Source organism: Prionailurus bengalensis, chromosome A2 (assembly GCF_016509475.1).
Source record: "Prionailurus bengalensis isolate Pbe53 chromosome A2, Fcat_Pben_1.1_paternal_pri, whole genome shotgun sequence".
Classification (NCBI taxonomy): domain Eukaryota; kingdom Metazoa; phylum Chordata; class Mammalia; order Carnivora; family Felidae; genus Prionailurus; species Prionailurus bengalensis.
Window position 1 is genome coordinate 40,101,252 of NC_057348.1, and position 18,266 is coordinate 40,119,517.

The 18,266-nt window shown below is 39.7% G+C and overlaps 1 protein-coding gene across 2 annotated transcripts in view; it reads left to right on the plus strand.

Annotated features, from left to right (window-relative positions):
- Positions 1-1,865: 1,865 nt before the first annotated feature.
- Positions 1,866-18,266, plus strand: part of PPP4R2 (protein phosphatase 4 regulatory subunit 2) — a 50,926-nt gene continuing 34,525 nt past the window's right edge. The window contains exons 1-3 of one of the 2 annotated variants that reach the window (XM_043587941.1): positions 16,649-16,654; positions 17,546-17,553; positions 17,785-17,790. Coding sequence is in view for 1 of the 2 variants with exons in the window: in XM_043587942.1 (XP_043443877.1) it covers positions 1,954-1,987; positions 2,997-3,078 (116 nt within the window). In the remaining variant the exon portion in view is untranslated. Of the gene's footprint in view, positions 1,988-2,996; positions 3,079-16,648; positions 16,655-17,545; positions 17,554-17,784; positions 17,791-18,266 lie in introns of those variants that run through there. The other variant, XM_043587942.1, reaches the window with a different exon arrangement.

Consider the following 18,266-nt stretch of genomic DNA (forward strand, 5'->3'; position numbering starts at 1 on the left):
AGTCATTGGGCAGGAAGAATTTTCTCATACTTGGTAAGGTGGGCAGGAGGGAGGTATTAGCTTTATTGGTTTATTCAGGTTTTCAAAGGATTGGATGAGACCCCCTCAAATTAGGGAGGGCAGTTTGCTTTAGTCTACTGATTTAAACGTGACTCTCATCCAAAAACACCGGGAATCATGTTTGACTGAGTATCTGGGCACTCTGTAACCCAGAGAAGTTGACATGCAAAATTAACCATCACAGTATATATACATATAATATATGAGAGACAGAGAAAGACAGAAAGAGAGAGAGAGGGAGAGAGAGAGAGAGAGAAAGACAGACACTAGGCTAAACAGTGGACTTTGATAGCAAGAATTGATTAGCACCTATCCAGCCCCGCCTGAGGGAGAGAGCAAGGTGTGGTTTCTTGCACACGCTGGAAGACTGTACTCTCACATAGGATGGGATGGTGTTTCTAAACAACATGCACAGTCAACATGAACTTTCTCTCAGATTACTCATTGGCTCAGGCTCTTGTGTGAGTTTGGTTAGGGTCAATCAGGCCCCTTGTTGTAGTCATTTCTTGGGGTCTCTGATCACTACTCCCCTCACCTCTCGGAATTCTTCATTGCCTGGCCCTGTTGCCCCACATTCATGGACAAAGCAATCAGGTTTACACCAGGAGACCCTGCTTTCCAGGCCACAGTTGAGAGGGCACTTGGCCCATGTTAGGTTGTGATTGAGAGATACTGGTTAGTTATCTTAGCAAGTCCTTGGAAATGAGAACACCTTTTTGTGAGCTTTCCTTGAAAAGCTTACAGACAAGAGAAGGTAGTAGAAATGAACACACTGGCTGGGAGCCAGATGTTTTGGGTTCTGATGCTGTTTTGCCAGACTAGCTTTCTACACCTCAACTTTCCCATTTGTAAAATGTCAGGGTTGGAGAGGCCTTCTGAGATCTCGCCCTCTCTAACTTCCTGGGTGCTTATGTAAGACAATCCCAATCATGATGATAATAAAAATAGAAGTCACGTTAAGTGAGTGCTTACAAGTTCTCTGGCACCGTGCTACATGTTTGATATTCACCATTTCACTCAAGTCTTGGGGTGGGGGGGAGTTTACAAACTCCCATTTTATAGGTGAAGAAACTGAGGCTCTGTGAGTTTAAATCACTAGCCCAAAGCCACACAGGAAGTAGTTGAGTTGGACTTCGAATCCAGATGGCTACAATCCCGAAATTTTCATCTCTTTTTTGTATGCATTGCTTCTTTTTAAGGTGGGTCAAGGACGAGCCTTGGGTTCAGGCAGGGAGGTATTTTTGTTATGATTATTCATAACACAGAGTGTGTTGGGTTTTTTGTTTTTTATGCGTACTCTGACCGCTGTGTGTATACACTCAATTCTCCCAGCACCTGTACAAGGTGGTCGGTACTAGTGCCATCCTCACACGGGCGGGGAAAGTAAGGCTCAGAGAGGCTCTGTAAACTGCTCAACATCACACAGCTAGCAAAAGATAAGGACTCAAATCCTGGGAATTGGCCAGGAGCACCCCGCCGCGACCACTCTAGCTGGAACAGGGGCGCGGCGGGCCATCGCCAGGGGAGAGGCGGGGCGTCGCACGTCTGCCGGGTCTATGGGACAGCCCTGGCGGCCCGCCTCCGCCGCGCACGCGCTCTCGGGCTCGGCTTGGGGCGCGCGGCGGGCGCGAGGACGGCGGCAGGGAGCGTGCGCGCGGTGACGTGCCGGGCGCCATGTTGGAGGGCTGGTGGTAGCGGCTCGGGGAGGTGTTCGCTCTCTCGGTCTCGCTCTCTCGCTCGCTTCCCCCGGCTCCCTTCGGTGCCCCCCCCGGTCGCCTGCGTGCCGGAGTGTGTGCGAGGGAGGGGGAGGGCGTCGGGGGGGTGGGGGGAGGCGTTCCGGTCCCCGGGAGACCCGCGGAGGGAGGCGGAGGCTGCGAGGGACTCCGGGAAGCCATGGACGTCGAGAGGCTGCAGGAGGCGCTGAAAGGTGGGGGTAGCTGCCCCCTCTCCCTTCCTCTTTACCCTCCACAGCTCCTCCTCCTGTTTTTCTGGGCTGGGGGCTCCGAGGGGCCGGGCCGGGAGAGGGGGGGTTGCGCTTCCCCGGCTCCCATCCCCCTCCCACTTCCCCAGGGGCGGGGAGCCCTGTGGGCAGCTCCCTCCCACCCCGCTCTGGGCTTTGTGTCGGCCGCCGGCGTCTGGGCTGGGGGAGGGGAGCCGGGGAAGCTCTGGTAGGGGCCCCAGCCTCTCGCCGACCCCTCTGGGGTGAGGTCGTGGGCCCGCAGCCCCGTTCCAGGCAGGCTCCGTTCTCTGTCAGGCCCCCGTTCGCCAGGCGTCGGGCTAAGAGAAAAAGTAGAAGGTTTGGGGGGGGTGGGGTGGCGGGGAGAGGGCGGTAGAGCAACTTTAAAGAGTCTCAGGAAGTCTTTTTCAGAGCTTCTGAAGTCATTCCTCCACGCGCCCTGATTCTAAGGTGGTCTCCTTCCACGCAACAGGCTTGAGAACCGTGGTTCTCAAACTTCGAATACCGTGTGATTTCAGCATTTTCGGAATTATGAATTGACATCCAAAATCATTTGGGAACGGCTACGTGAGGTAGCTGCAGTTTCTTAAGACGCAGGTTTATGAACTTAACGCAGACAAACAGCTTGTGGAAGTTGGGGCCTGGGATTTGTATTTTAACTGGTTTCCCAGATAAATGTGATGTTGGTGTTCCTCCGGACCACACTTTGAGAAACACCACATTAAGGCTTTGTGGAGAGGTTGAGTGCCCCCTTTAGGGGGATTCTTGTTACGTGTGAAGAGACACATGCTGGAACTAGAACTTTGGGAGTCAGTTGGTTGAGAGGCTGATTTTTTTTTTTTTTTTTTTTTTTTTTTTTTAATAATTGCTTCTTAATATTTGACGAAGGACTGGGAAGAAAGTTTGTTTTTGTAGTGCTTTGGAGATGGTTGATGGCCTTTGAGAAACACTGATAACTTTTCTTTTTTCCCTTATCTAGATTTTGAGAAGAGGGGAAAAAAGGAAGTTTGTCCTGTCCTGGATCAGTTTCTTTGTCATGTAGCCAAAACTGGAGAAACAATGTGAGTTGAAAACATGTATTAGTTGTTACGGTCCTGTGTATCATTCAGAATCGCTTAGGAAAGGGAAAAAACTATTTCAGAAGAAGTGAATAATACGTGTGTCCAAACTGTACAAGCTGCAGTTATTAAAGCATTTACTAAATGCATATACTTTAGTTGCTTTATGTATACTCTGTAATGAGTTTTAAAAATTTGTTAAAATTTTCTTTCTATCTATGCTTTTGTACATTTAGAATTTATTAGTCTGAAGAGCTAGAGAAAAGAATGCCTATCCCGTCTGTTATGACTCTTTTGGCTATAACAAACAGACTTATTTCCAAAATTTTGTGGCTTTGATTCTGTCTCAGTTTTTTTTTGTTGTTGGTGGTATTTTCCAATATTGTCCTGTATCCAACCTTTTGTTGTCATATTTATATATTTGAGTGTTTGAAGTGTCATTTCTATTTATTCTCTTGAGGACTTCTGGTGATTATCTGACAATTTCCAGATGCTACAGTTTTGACTGTCCTGTAAACTTTCTAGGATAGCTAACTTGTTACATATGCTCAGCATTTTATTAGGCTTGTTTCCAAATGTTGTGAATCTGAAACTTAAACTATGAAGTTTATTTTCAAAAGGATCCTTCCATCTCATTGTGTGTGTAGTTTATGTTGCAGGAGTTGTTTTCACCATCACCAAGTTAATTTGTAGAAAGTAGTGCAGATTTGTGACTTCCTTGTACTCTTCTCTTTGGGTAAGGGGTGGGGAGCAGGAAGGAGAAAGATTTCTTTGGGTGCAGTGTTAATAAGTGAGCGTTCTTTTGGCTCCCTTATGTCCTTTTTGTACAGTTTCTTTTGAGGCCTACTATAAGAGTGTAAGGTTTAGCAAGTGATAACTGCTTTCTTTAGCTTTGTTAGCCAATGTTCATTTCTCACAAGATTGGCTTGTGGCTCTAGTGTGTGTAGCCTTCTAACAACTAGCCTAATTTAGAAAGGAAAAAGATACTCTGATTGAGTGGTCATGTAGACAAACTGAATCTCTGCAGTGCTTTATTAAAATTATCATCAGCTTAAGAATCTGATGTATTCAATCTTACATTTTTATTTATTCCACTTAAAAAATGGAATCCTTTAGGGGAAAAATCATTTTGGCCTCTGATTTACTCTTAGAGCATCTTTTAAAAATTGATGGAACATAACTCACTGGTATTTATGTAGATAAGTTTAAAAATGACTAGATGCCAGGTTTCAAAAAGAAATTAATCCCTAAATGGTAAATACTCTTGATTGCCACTGTTTCTTTTCAATTGTTAGTTGGTCCAAACTTATCTCCGTACAGTATCGGGAGGAAAAGCTTTTTACTTTCAGAGTTTTGATACACAAGATTATATCAAACTATTGGGAGATAAATACTTAAAACCTCCTCCTTATCAGTTCTGTACAAACTGTCTTCCCTTTTGATAACTTTCATTGGCTGTAAATGTGTAAATAGTTGAAAACTTCTGAAAGAAATGTTTTTTAATATCCTGTTTGGATCACCAGGTGGGTAGGAAAATTTAACCTGATTTTTGTGGATTATTTTGTCTTGATAGAGGTCTTAAGGTCCACCACCTTACTCCCTCTCCCCCCTCCAACCTTTTTACATTTACTAATAGTATTTTGTATTAAAATGGTGGTGTTAGATTTTTTATAGCATTTGGAAAATATTTTTAGAGTTACTAAAGCAGCTGGTGTTTACAAAGTTTTAGCCTTTGTTGCTTAACATGAGCATGCCTTATTTTTTTTTTTTTTAATGTTTATTTTTGAGAGAGGGACAGACAGTGTGAGTGGGGGAAGGGCAGAGAGAGAGAGAGAGAGAGAGAGAGAGAGACGGAATCTGAAGCAGGCTCCAGGCTCTGAGCTGTCAGCACAGAGCCAGATACTGGGTTCTAACAGGATCGGCAACGGCAAGATCGTGACCTGAGCCGAAGTCCGATGACACTTAACCCACTGAGCCACTCAGGTGCCTCTTAACTTTTGATTCTGAAATTTGCAAAGTTTCTGTCATTCATTTATTGTTAAATTGAGCTTTATGTAACTTCTAAGGTTTTAACAAGAAAACGTAAAGAACAGCAGATCAGGTCCCTTTAGTGTTTTAGGATAGATAGGTTGCTTAAGATAAAAATTGCATAGTTCTGTTTTTATCTTCATTGATACGTTATAGTAACAATTATTAACAAAAAAATATTTGAACTTTGTTTATGGATGAAAAGTAGTGACAACTTAGGCTATTTATTTTTCATACAAAAAGAAAACAATTGATTTGTTTTCTAAACAGTTTGATTTCTAAACAATTTAGAATTCGAAGTATAGGTTTTTACTGAGCAGGAGGTTGTAGGAAAATTAAAGAGCCCTGGAACAATTTTGCTTTCTGGTCTATTAAAAATTACCTATAAACATCTAATATAGGAAGTTGGGAAAGATGCCAAGACATGGTGTACTAAACTGTTATGAATACAGAGATTATCTAAAACAATCACCAAATTTGTTGGTTTTGGCTATTTGAAAAAATTGTATTTATGTTGAAAATGGGACATTACCTTGAACAAAACTTTTCTGAAGGTAACAGTTTGTAACTTAATGCCAAGTATATATTATGTGTTGGATAAACAAACATATGTGGTGGGTTTCAATCATGAATTTAAACATTTGATGGGTTTCAGTTGTAGATTTAAACTTATTTGATAAACTTAGTTGCAGTTACTCTTTTTGGTGGGCTTATTGTCCCATGTTCGTCCTATGGGAGCTTCTTTAATTTGATTCCAGAGTCCTTTGACTTAATAGTATCAGTAACTCCCTGGTATGATCTGAGCTCGTTCCTGCCCAGACCTGGAATCAGCCGTTTCTCAAGAAGCCATGCCTTCTTTTAGTGGGAAATGGTCTTTAAAGAGTACAAACTGGAGAGGAGAGCTGCTTATTATTACTGAGTTGGTCATTGTTTCAAGCCTCTTCAGTGGATAGAAGCTAATGAAATACTTAATGATTCATACTGATGGTTCCAATTCAAAATCAGGACTACAGTGTTTTATTTCTTCCACAATTTTGGTTCCAAGGACACAGGGGAAAAGTCTAATAATAATGTCACCAATGTAATTATTGAGGACATTAAAAATATTTCATATCTCTTCCAGTTTGTAGCCCCCATTTAAGAAAAGTAGTTGTATCTACATTATCTGAACATGTAACAATTATAGAAGTCTCTCTTAACCATCACTTAATCTTTTATAATGGCTCTATTTCAGATGCTCACCCTAGTCCTTAGGTCAATATCTTTAGTCAGTTTGGTTGTCTGGAGTTCGTTCTGTACTAGATTCTTTAGGCAGAGCTCATGGGAGCATTCCTGAGTTCTTGTATATTTTTAAGAGTTTGTGCCCTTTGTTCTTGAAGGTCAGTTGGGTTGGAAATAAAATCATTGGTAGCGTAAATGTGTTAATTCCATTGTTTTCCTGCAACTCAAAGTTACTATCAAAAATCTGATGATAATCTAATTTTCTTTACCTTGTAAGTCATCTACACTTTTTGCCTAGATTCCCAAAGAATTTTTTTTTCTGTTAGGTGCAGTAATTTTTTTGGACTTTGTTTTAGTATTGGGCATTTTGGGTCAGTAAACTCAGGTATGTGGTGTGCTCCTTCAATCTGTATTTTCAGATTTTTCATATCTTTTTTTTTTTTTAATTTCAGGAAATCAAATTATGTCCTTTGATTTTTGTTGTCCTCCCCGCCCCCCCCTTGTATTCTTATTTGTCAGATCATCTTGCATGTCTTCAGTATTTTGTCATTTGGTTGAATTCTTTTTCCTTATTCCTGTTTTTAAAAAAAACAGTTTTATTAAGGTATAATTTATATGCAGTAAACTTCATTTGTTGAAAATATGTAGTTTGCTAAATTTTGATACCCACATTCAAACATTGACCACGCTCAACATTGTGAAAATATCCATTCATGACTCCTAGAAGTTGCCTCATGCCCCATTGTAATCTTTCTTCCCTGTGCATGGCTCCCCTGCCCTCAGGCAAGTAATGATTTACTTTCCATCACTTTAGATTAGTTTGCTTGTTCTAAATTGTATCTAAATGGAATCATACAGTTTGTATCCTTTGCCTTCTTTTACTCAACGGAGATCCAGGTTCGGGTATTAGCAGCTCATTCCTTTTTGAGTAGTATTCATTATATTGATGCCCTACAGTTTTTTTAATACAATCATTTGTGATGGACATTTGGATTATTTTGTTTTTTCTGTTACAAAAGCTGCTATGAACATTTGTGTACAAATCTGTATGTGGACATATGTGTTCTTTTGGATAAAAACCTAGGTGTGGAATGGCTGGATCATGTGGTGGATGGATGTTTAACTTCTTGAGAAATTGCCAAACTGTTTTCCAGAGTGATTGCACCAGTTTGTATTCCCAGCAGTACTTTGGGAGTTGAGTTCCAGTTCTCCACGTCCTTTCCGACATTTAGTATGGCCATTCTTTTTTGTGTTAGAGGCACATATTGCATAGTGGTTTTAATTTGTACTTCCCTAATGACTAATGATGTTGCATATCTTTTCATGTGTTTGCTGTATGTATATCATCTTTGGTAAATTGGTTCTTCAAATCTTGCCCATTTAAAAATTGAGTTGTTTTCTTACTGGTTTTTGAGAGTTCTTATATATGTTACAGATAAAAGACCTTTATCTGATACGATATGCAAATACTTGCTATAACAGTTTGGCTTTTCATTCTCTTGATAGTGTTTTTCAAAGTGAAGTTTCTAATTTTTTTTGTTTTAAAGAATGAACTTTGTTTTTATTATTATTTTGAGAGAGCCAGAGTGTGTAGGGGAGGGTCAAGGGAGGAGCAGATAACAGGGAGGGGGAGGGAGAGAGACAGACAGACAGACAGACTGACTGACTGACAAGCAGGCTGCAGGTTCAGCATGAAGCCTGATGTGAGGCTTGATCCCACAAACGTGAGATCATGACCTGAACTGAAATCAAGAGTCGGATGCTTAACTGAATGAGCCACCCAAGTGCTCCTGAAATTTCTAATTTAATTCTATTTCGATTTTTAAAAATATCTTCCTTTGAAGAACTCTTACTGCATTACCTCTTAGGTTCTTTTGTTCTCATGTACTTTCTAGTTTATTTCCTGAAGTAATGTTTTAAGTTTCTACCTAATTAATTGCCGAATTCTATTGCTTCATTTTCTGAGTTTCTCTAATTCTGACATATCATTTTGTTAAGTGTCTTTAGCTCATTTATAAATATTATACAGATTTTGTTTGTTTTTGGACGAGTGTTTGTGGATTCCTCTCATTGTCTGTAGGGACGTTGGTTCTCCTTACTCTCTTTTTTTTTCCTTATAATCACCTTGTACAGGATTTAACCTTGATATTTTTCTCTTGTACTCTTTTACGTGAAATAAGTTTTCCTGACCCTTGAGAACAAGATAGGGCTCAGTAGCATTCCTAACTTGGAGCTCTCTTGTTGTTTGTAGTGTTTAAGAACATGGAGCTTGCTTTCTGAAATTTCCAGCTTCCCTTTTCCAATTTCTGCTTTATTTGGATCCTGTCTTTCCTTCATCTTTATTGTCGTCTTATACTGGGGTCATCTCTGAATGGGAGCTCTGGTTGGTCTTTTTTTTTTTTTTTTTCCCAACGTTTATTTATTTTTGGGACCGAGAGAGACGGAGCATGAACGGGGGAGGGGCAGAGAGAGAGGGAGACACAGAATCAGAAACAGGCTCCAGGCTCTGAGCCATCACCCCAGAGCCTGACGCGGGGCTCGAACTCCCGGACCGCGAGATTGTGACCTGGCTGAAGTCGGACGCTTAACCGACTGCGCCACCCAGGTGCCCCATGGTTGGTCTTTTTTAAGAGCACATGGGAGCAAGACTGCTGCTGTCCTTCATCTCTCATTGTGGGTCCCTTCCGTTTTCTCTTCGGTGGAGTGGGCAAAACCCTTTTCAGTTTCAGCTGCTGTTCTCAGATTGGCGTATCATGATTTCTAGTGAATGCTTGTTGGCTGTTTTGTGGTTCTATTCCTAGGCCCTTCAGGTACACCATGACTTGTTTCTGCTTTCTCTTCCTCGGAACCTGATATGGTACAGGTCATGTGACTGTCATTTTTCTCACCTGTTTTACTCTTTGGGCTTTGAGAAATTGACTACTTGGTCAGCTAGGGTTTTTTTGTTTTCCACCTAGTTTTATTATAAGTTCATTTTTGTAACTTTATTTTTGTTAATTGGCTTTTCGCTTTGGTCTAGTTAAGTCTGATAGAGTTTTGGAGACATGGAAAACTGTAGCAGCACTGTTACCCTCTCATAATTAGACTTCTTCTGAAAACTGTTACTAGTATTCTCAAGTATAAAATGGGAATAATAGTAGCCTCTCCTAGTATAAGTAGATAATACAGGGAAAACTTAGCACATTGTTTGAGTAAATGCTCGATAAATAGTCGTCATTCCTGTGTTGACACTGCTTATGTTGGGTCTGCTTTATCCCCCCACCACCTCCCTGAAATTTCAAGTTCTCTGTGTTGAGCGATTTTGACATATGATTAGGAAAATAAAAGTTAAGTTGCTTAAAAGTAGTTATCAACAACTAATTATTGAAAACAGTTGAATTATAAAATCTCCTTACATTGAAAATAAAATCTGCATTATTGAAAATCTCCTTATGAATGAGGCTGTTAGATCCTTCTTCTGTGAGTTTCTTAAAGGAGGAGATTTTGTTTTGTCAACATAGTTTCTAAAATGTCATTCTCCTATACTGCCTTCCTGATTTTTGCCACATCTTTCTAACTTCTGTGTAATTAACACTCTTCTCTAGGTTGGCTTGCTTTTTTTCAGATTTGTTTTTAAGTTTTATTAAGTAATCATGACCCCAAGATCAAGAGTTGCATGTTCTTCCAAATGACCCAGCCAGGCGCCTCTTTTCAGATTTTTTTCAAAATAGAAAAATATTACAGAAGTTAAGCGCTCATTTTGCCCTTCCCCATAAATATATTACTATGTTAATTTTATTCTCCTTGCAAGAAACAAGATCTGAAACCACTGGTTTGTTGCATTAGTTCTATCTTTTAAAGTTTCTTTAAAATCTGTAAGTACTAAAATACATACCTAATATGAGTTTTCCATGTGCCACCTAAAGTCCTCATGTACCACCGTCACAGTGGTACACAGGAAGCACAGTAGATTTTCAATAAATACTAGTTAAGTGAATGCTCTTTGTTTCAAATATTACAATAACTGCAGTGATTAAGGTATGAACATGAATAAAATTATAGTCGTTTTCATTTCTTTCATCACATCATGCTGTAATCTGGATGTGTCTTCTACATTGCACAAAATTGATTGGTGCATTGGAAGATAGACCTGTCACCTTTGTTTTTTGAGTAAAGTTAACTTCAAATCTTCAATCTCTTTGGTGTGCAAGTGAGCTCATATTTTCCATGTTAAGATTTTTATTAGTAGTTGGTCAGTCCCATAATTTCATGAGAGTTAGCAGGTGGTAATATCATTCTTGGAAGAAACATGGCTTGAGTTCTGAATTCAGCTTGGCGATTTCTCTGTGTGAATTTGGGCACATTATTTGTGAGCTTGTTCCTCATTTGAAGAATGGAGCTTATACTCTATAGTTGTCTCAGCTCTTGTGAGGACTCAAATAAATGAAAGTAGTTATAAATACTAACATTTGGGAGTAAAAATTAGAATTGTCTGTATGTTGGGCATAAATTCAATGATTTGGGCTTAAGAAACAAGCCTGCGTTACTTTATCCTGTGGAAGGAGCTCTGGTTTGAGTCAGGAGAACACCCAACACCTGGGTTTGAATTCCTGCCTCTACCCGTTAGTCTGTGGCCCAGGCTGACTTCTCTGTGCCCTAATTTCCTCATCTGTAAAATATGAGTAATAAAATCTATCTCAAGGTGTGTTGTGGGGATTCAGTGGATTTATACATCTAAAGTTTTTGATACAATGACTGGCACACAATGACAGCCCCCTCCCACCGCCATCCTTTAAATGGAAGCTGCTGTAACTGTTTTACTTACCATTATTTAAATCATCTAAGTTACTAAGGGACACAATTTGCTCTGATACAGACTGAGGGGTTTGTAATAGATGACCTCCAAAGTTCCTCCCAGCTTGAAGAGCTTATAGGAGCCTGTTGAGGCAGTAGTTATGTAGTTATCTGGGGGTGGTATTGCAGCAATAATGATTAAGGGTGGAAATGGGGCACAGTGATAGTCGTTGAAGTTAAAAATATCTGCTGATGGTGAAAGATGTTAACTGTTGGGAGTATGTTGCAGACAAAAAAAAAATGGAGAATTGGTTTTGTATACTTAGATGAGAAAGATCAGTCATTGTTACCACTTAATTTATTAGAGCCACAAAGAGGTTCGTTCACAGAATGCCATTCATAGTGTACCCTGTATACATGTGTGGTTTTTATCTATATCCAGAGATCCTCTCTGTGCCTGCCAATTAATGCATGAGTTCAAAATGCTGATGGTCTATTACTGGAAGTTTGAAAAACTTCATGCTGCTTCAGAACATCTTATTAAGAAATTAAGGAATTTATGATCTAGAATTTACTGTGCTTTCCCTCTGTTTTGTGGACTGTAGATCTTTTACCTTAATGATACAGGAGTTTGTCATTGAGGTGAATGAATGTGTCTGGCTGCCTCCCTCTGCTGTCTTTATCTTTTCTTTCTATACCAAAATCAAGTTTCAGTATCAGTAGCAAAAACAGACAAAAAACCAACCCATATATGTATTCAGTGACTGAAACAGTATAGACAGTTGAGGAGGAGAACGTTGGCTGTTATTTCATTTAATACATATGTGTGTGAAAGAATTTTACTTTAAAAATAACCAATGAGGGGCACCTGGGTGCCTCAGTCTGTTAAGCGTTCAATTTCGGTTCAGGTCATGATCTCACTGTTTGTGAGTTCAAGCCCCACACTGGGGCTCTGCGCTTAGAGTTCAGAGCCTGGTTGGGATTCTCCCTCCCTCTCTCTCTCTCTGCCCATTCCTCACTTGCTCCCTCTCTATCTCAAAATCAGTAAATAAAAATATTTTCTTAAAAAGTACACTTAAGGGGCGCCTGGGTGGCTCAGTCGGTTGAACGTCCGACTTCGGCTCAGGTCATGATCTCGCAGTCTGTGGGTTCGGGCCCCGCGTGGGGCTCTGTGCTGACAGCTCAGAGCCTGGAGCCTGCTTCAAATTCTGTGTCTCCCTCTCTCTCTGCCCCTCCCCTGCTCATGTTCTGTCTCTCTCTCCCTCAAAAATAAACATTAAAAAAAATTTTAAAAAATTTTTTAATATTCATTTTTGAGGGAGAGAGAAAGAATGTGAGTGGGGGAGGGCAGAGCAGAGAGAGAGAGAAAAAGGGAGACAGAATCCTAAGCAGACTCCAGGCTCTGAGCTGTCAGCACAGAGCCCGATGTGGGGCTCCAATGAGCCGAAGTTGGATGCTTAACTGACTGAGCTACCCAGGTGCCCCTATTTTTGATCCTTCTAAAGTGTTATTCTCCTTTTGTTACTTGCATGTGGTGCTTCTCAGTACTCCTACATAGAATTTTTGATTGATTTTAAAATCGTGAACCTGAAACTGGGATTTATAAGGGACTAGAATTTTCACTTCTGTTTTGGGTTAAAGTTCTTTTATCTAATTAAAAGGCAAACTTGTAGTAAACATTTATTTTGTGCCAGACACTGTCAAATATTTCATATGTCTATCTTAATTTGATCTTTACAACTACTGTCTGAAGTATGTATCTCTGCTTTTTAAAAGATGATACTGGGGTGCTCAGTTGAGCATCCAACTCTTGATTTCAGCTCAGGTCATGATTTTGAGGCCCTGAGATCCAAGGGCTGGGTGTGGAGCCTGCTTGAGATTCTCTCTGCCCCTCCCCTGCTTTCTGTCCTGTCTGTCTTTGGCTGTTTCTAAATAAATAAACAAGCTTTTTTTTAAAAAGAGGGTACTGAGGGTGCCTGGATGGCTCAGTTGGTTGAGCATCTAAATATTTCAGCTTAGGTCACTATCCCGGGGATCAAGTTGAGCATAGAGCCTGCTTAGCATATTTTATCTCTCTCCCTCCCCCTCCCTCCCTGCTCTCAAGAGGCTAGATTGCTCTATCTCTGCCTCATATAAATTAAAAAATAAAAGAGGATTCTGAGGCTTAGAGAACTTGAAAGTTTTTTTTTTTTTTTCAACGTTTTTATTTATTTTTGGGACAGAGAGAGACAGAGCATGAACGGGGGAGGGGCAGAGAGAGAGGGAGACACAGAATCAGAAACAGGCTCCAGGCTCTGAGCCATCAGCCCAGAGCCCGACGCGGGGCTCGAACTCACGGACTGCGAGATCGTGACCTGGCTGAAGTCGGACGCTTAACCGACTGCGCCACCCAGGCGCCCCGAGAACTTGAAAGTTTTAAGGTTGTGCATCTGGTGAGTGACAGAATTGGAATTTAAACTCAGGCATACCATACCGACTTTAGGTTCTCCCATAACTCTTACTTTTTTATACCCCTTGTCCCTTGTGCCTGGATGGCTCAGTTGGTTGAGCGTCTAAATCTTCATTGTTGTCTTCACATCTTTCCTCTTTACTGAAGAAATCTGAGAATCTTTTTAAAATCATTAGTATTTGAAACTATGCTTTTGATAAGAATCTGTTACTAATTATTTCTGAGATTTTCTTGCTGCTTATCTAATCCTGATCTGAGGCACCTGTCCTGCTTTCCCTGCATTGTAGCATAGTATAGTGTGCTCTTCTAAGCCCTGAGACCATGGATAGTTGCCTGGGAATTGTGGCAAGAATGGGGAGGTTGGGTGTGGTAGTTTGGGACTTAAGAAAATTAAGAAAATCTATGTCAAGAGCGTCAGTAAGGTAAAGAAGTATATATTTGATATACCCTTAACATGTGTAAGTTAGACTATTTCCAGTAACTTCAAAAGTTGAAAGCTTGTAGTAATTATAATTTTGCAGAGGTGTAAATTTGAAGCATATAGGTAATGTGACTGATGTATATTTAAATTGAAAGTATGAGCCTAATTTTCTTTTTAATGTATGCATTTTGGATTTGTTATTCTTAGTCAACCAAAAATATTAACCTTGCGGGTTAGGTGGTAATATTTCCATTTACTGGTGATGAAACTGGAAAAAAATATGCTGTAGAAGAATCTGAAATTTGAGAGGTATAAGAGCTGTTACAAGTGCATTTGTAGTGTGCCCTATTGCGTATCTCATAGAAGGAGGGTGAGAGCTTTTTTTTTTAACTGATGAAATATTTCTATTCAGAATTGTATGTTGTAAAGTGAATTTTATATTTTGGAAGTTGTCTTATTTTGGTCTTATTTTAGGGATATTGTCCATGGTGACTTCAGGGTGAGTTTTGAGATTATGGCTGTTTTGTCTCAAAGTGGTTCTTTAAAAAAAATTATTTTTTAAACATTTATTCATTTTTGAGACATGGAGCATAATTTAGGGAGGGGCAGAGAGAGAAGGAGACAGAGAATCTGAAGCAGGCTGCAGGCTCTGAGCTGTTAGCACAGAGCCTGACATGGGGATTGAACTCACAGGCTGCAAAGTTATGACCTGAGCTGAAGTCCAACGCTTACCTGACTGAGTCACCCAGGCGCCCCATCAAAGTGGTTCTTTTTCTGGAGACAGGTCCAACTTTTCTAGGGATTTTGAACAATAGGATATTTCTGCAAGGAGTAATCTTAAATGGGGGTAGAATGTGGCCCGGTTTTCTTTTTTCCCCAATTAAGTATTGTTAGTGAATTCAGGGTTTTCCTGGGCATGAGCTGTTGTTGTAAGACAAGTAGTCTTTCTCTTCCACCTATATAGATACTGATAACTCTCTTGTCTTGCCCTGTTTATATTAGAGGGTTCATGAGGACACCTGTCACTGTATCTGTTTTTTTTGTAAATATTGTCTGTGGTATTTGATTTTGCTTTCTTAGTTGTTAGAGGATATGACAGAAATCAATGCCACAGTCAGGATGTGGCCACTTTAAAAATTATTTTCTGACAAAATTTAGATGAGTGAATAGGTGGTAAATTTTAAATACTTAAAACTTTCAGTCTTTCATATTTTAAGTATCTTAATATGGAGACTATCATCATACTGTTCTGTTCCTGTTCCCATTTTAGTTAAGGAGAAAGTTAGAATAATTGCATATTGAGTTGAATGGATCACATGAATTAAATACTTATTGTCTCCATACTGTAAAAAAAAAAAAAAGTCAGATACACAGATTATGGAAATCGGTACTGCTTTAGATAAGCCTGTCTCATTAAAAATTTTTTTATTCAAAGCACTAACAATAAGAAAAAAATCAAACTGTACCTTTAACCCACTTCTTCTATATTAACAGAATTTTTCTATGTTATATAAATGTATGTGTTGATTCTTTAAAAAAAACCACCTAATATCAAACATCTGCAGTTTGCAGAATACTTGCTGTATTGGCTGTCTTTTCTTATCAAAAGACTTAAGTTTACCTTACTGTGTTTATGGGTTGCATACTAGTCCTTTGCTTGGGGTATACTATAATTAATTTAACCTGCCCTTCTTTGATGATTCTTTAGGTTGTTTATATTTACAGACAATTGAAACAGTGTTTAAGTGAGCATATTTATGCTGGCACAGATGCAAGAATGGGATCTATAGGTTGAAGTCTATATTATTATTATTATTTTTTTTTTTTAATTTTTTTTTTTCAACGTTTTTTTATTTTATTTTTGGGACAGAGAGAGACAGAGCATGAACGGGGGAGGGGCATAGAGAGAGGGAGACACAGAATCGGAAACAGGCTCCAGGCTCTGAGCCATCAGCCCAGAGCCCGACGCGGGCTCGAACTCCCGGACCGCTAGATCGTGACCTGGCTGAAGTCGGACGCTTAACTGACTGCCCCACCCAGGCGCCCCTCTATATTATTATTTTGACAGGTATTGCCAGGTATTTGGCCTTCCCAAAAATTTTTTCAACCTATGCTTATACCAACAGGGTGTGCAAATTATCTCTCTACCACAGACAGCACTGAGCATTATTAGGCTTTTAAATATGAAAATCTGATAGATAAAAAATAGTATCTAACTTTAACTTGTTTTATTTTGTGTCTGCATCTTTCCATTTGTCTGTTATCATTTATAGTTTCTGTCCTCATTTATGAAGTTATGATTTGGTTTTCAGATTTTTATTGATAAAAATGTTAAGTATCCTGATAAAGTTGATTCTAAATAATTATACTTTTTAAGTTTATGTATTTTGAGAGAGAGAGAGAGAAAGTACACATGCTGGTTGGGGTGGAGCAGAGAGAGTCCCAAGCAGGCTGTCTGCTGTCAGTGTGACACCCAACATGGGGCTAGAACTCACACACTGGAACCACGAGATGATGACCTGAGCTGAAATCAAGAGTCAGATGCTTAACCGACTGAGCCACCCAGGTGCCCCTAAATAATTATACATTTTATTGTGTTAGGAATAATTTGAGTTTACGAGTCTCAAGCAGCAAGTTGTTTTAAAAAGATGGTCATGACTGTATATCAAAGAATAGTCTTTGTTATGGTTGGTGGATTGAATTGTTATTTCTGGTGTTTGTCTTATTAGTTACACTCTCTAGACAAGTAGTCATATTTATCAGTAACAGTGACTTCAAATATATAGTCTGAGCAGTGTCTTCAGTTTTAATGACTGTGTTTGAAATTTTGTCCTTATAAAAGAAATTTTTTTTTCGCAGTATGGTTCTCGCCTGTTTCTTTGTGAATTGGCCAAAACAAACCACTTAGCTTAAGGGAAAAAAAACCTATATTCTGCTCTTAGGTTGACTGAATACTGAGGGCATTCTGAGATCTCAAATGTCAGTCATACTCAAGCAGAAAGAATGAAATTATTTCTCACAAAAATGGACATGTCTTAAGATTGTTCCGACTATCTTAACTTTAGTTTTGAATAAATACATACTTTTTTAAAATGTAAGTAAAATATTTAATCTTACCTGTGGTGTTTATGTAAGCTTATAGGACTTTGCAATAATTAGAAGTAAAAGTAATTGCAGATGTTTGAGATTTTGAGATGTGGGCTTTTTCTTTGAATTTGCATTTAATTCTATAATATATGTCTTCACTTTAAAAAATTTTTTTTTCAACGTTTATTTATTTTTGGGACAGAGAGAGACAGCATGAATGGGGGAGGGGCAGAGAGAGAGGGAGACACAGAATCGGAAACAGGCTCCAGGCTCTGAGCCATCAGCCCAGAGCCTGACGCGGGGCTCGAACTCCCGGACCGCGAGATCGTGACCTGGCTGAAGTCGGACGCTTAACCGACTGCGCCACCCAGGTGCCCCTTCACTTACTTTTTTAAAAATATACATCAGTGGTTCTTAGCCTACGATGATAATGACTGGAGACATTTTTGGTTGTTACTAGTGGGGGAATGCTACTGGCACGGAATGAGTAGTGGCCAAGGTTGCTGCTGAAGATAACTCCCAATAACAAAGTATTATCAGATCCAAAATGTCAATGATGCTGAGATTGAAAGATTCTGCTTCATAGGAAATAGCATACATCAAACTTGAAAATGTGTCTTAGGGGCACCTGGGTGGCTCAGTCGTTTGAGCGTCCGACTTCAACACAGGTCATGATCTGGTGGTTCATGAGTTCGAGCCTCGCTTCGGGCCCTGTGCTGACAGCTCAGAGCCTGGAGTCTGTTTTGGATCTGTGTTTCCTTCTCTCTCTGCCCTTACCCTGCTCATACTCTGCTGTCTGTCTGTCTCTCTCTCAAAACTAAATAAATATTAAAAAAAATTGTTTTTAATGTGTTTTATAGTTCTTTCACCTGTAAAATAAAAACAGTGGTGGGTAGGATCAAGATGTTTAACCAAAGCTTCTAGCTTTACCTTTCAGAATTCTATTTGAGAAACTTCATAAACTTCAGTTTGAGAAGTAGATACTACTTGAGAAAGAGTTATAGTCTAATTATTAAAGCGTTATCTTTTTTGATGTTCACTAGATGGAAATCTTAAAAGTTATGTCTTTAATCAAATGTTGCCCAGAAAATTCTGTTTCTCCTTTGCTCTCAGCCTCAAAACACTTCTGACACTATGTGTGTGGGCTTTCTTCTCCATGCCGAGCAATTCTGTGACACCGCGGAGTGTCCTACAATTCAGTTCAGACTCTCT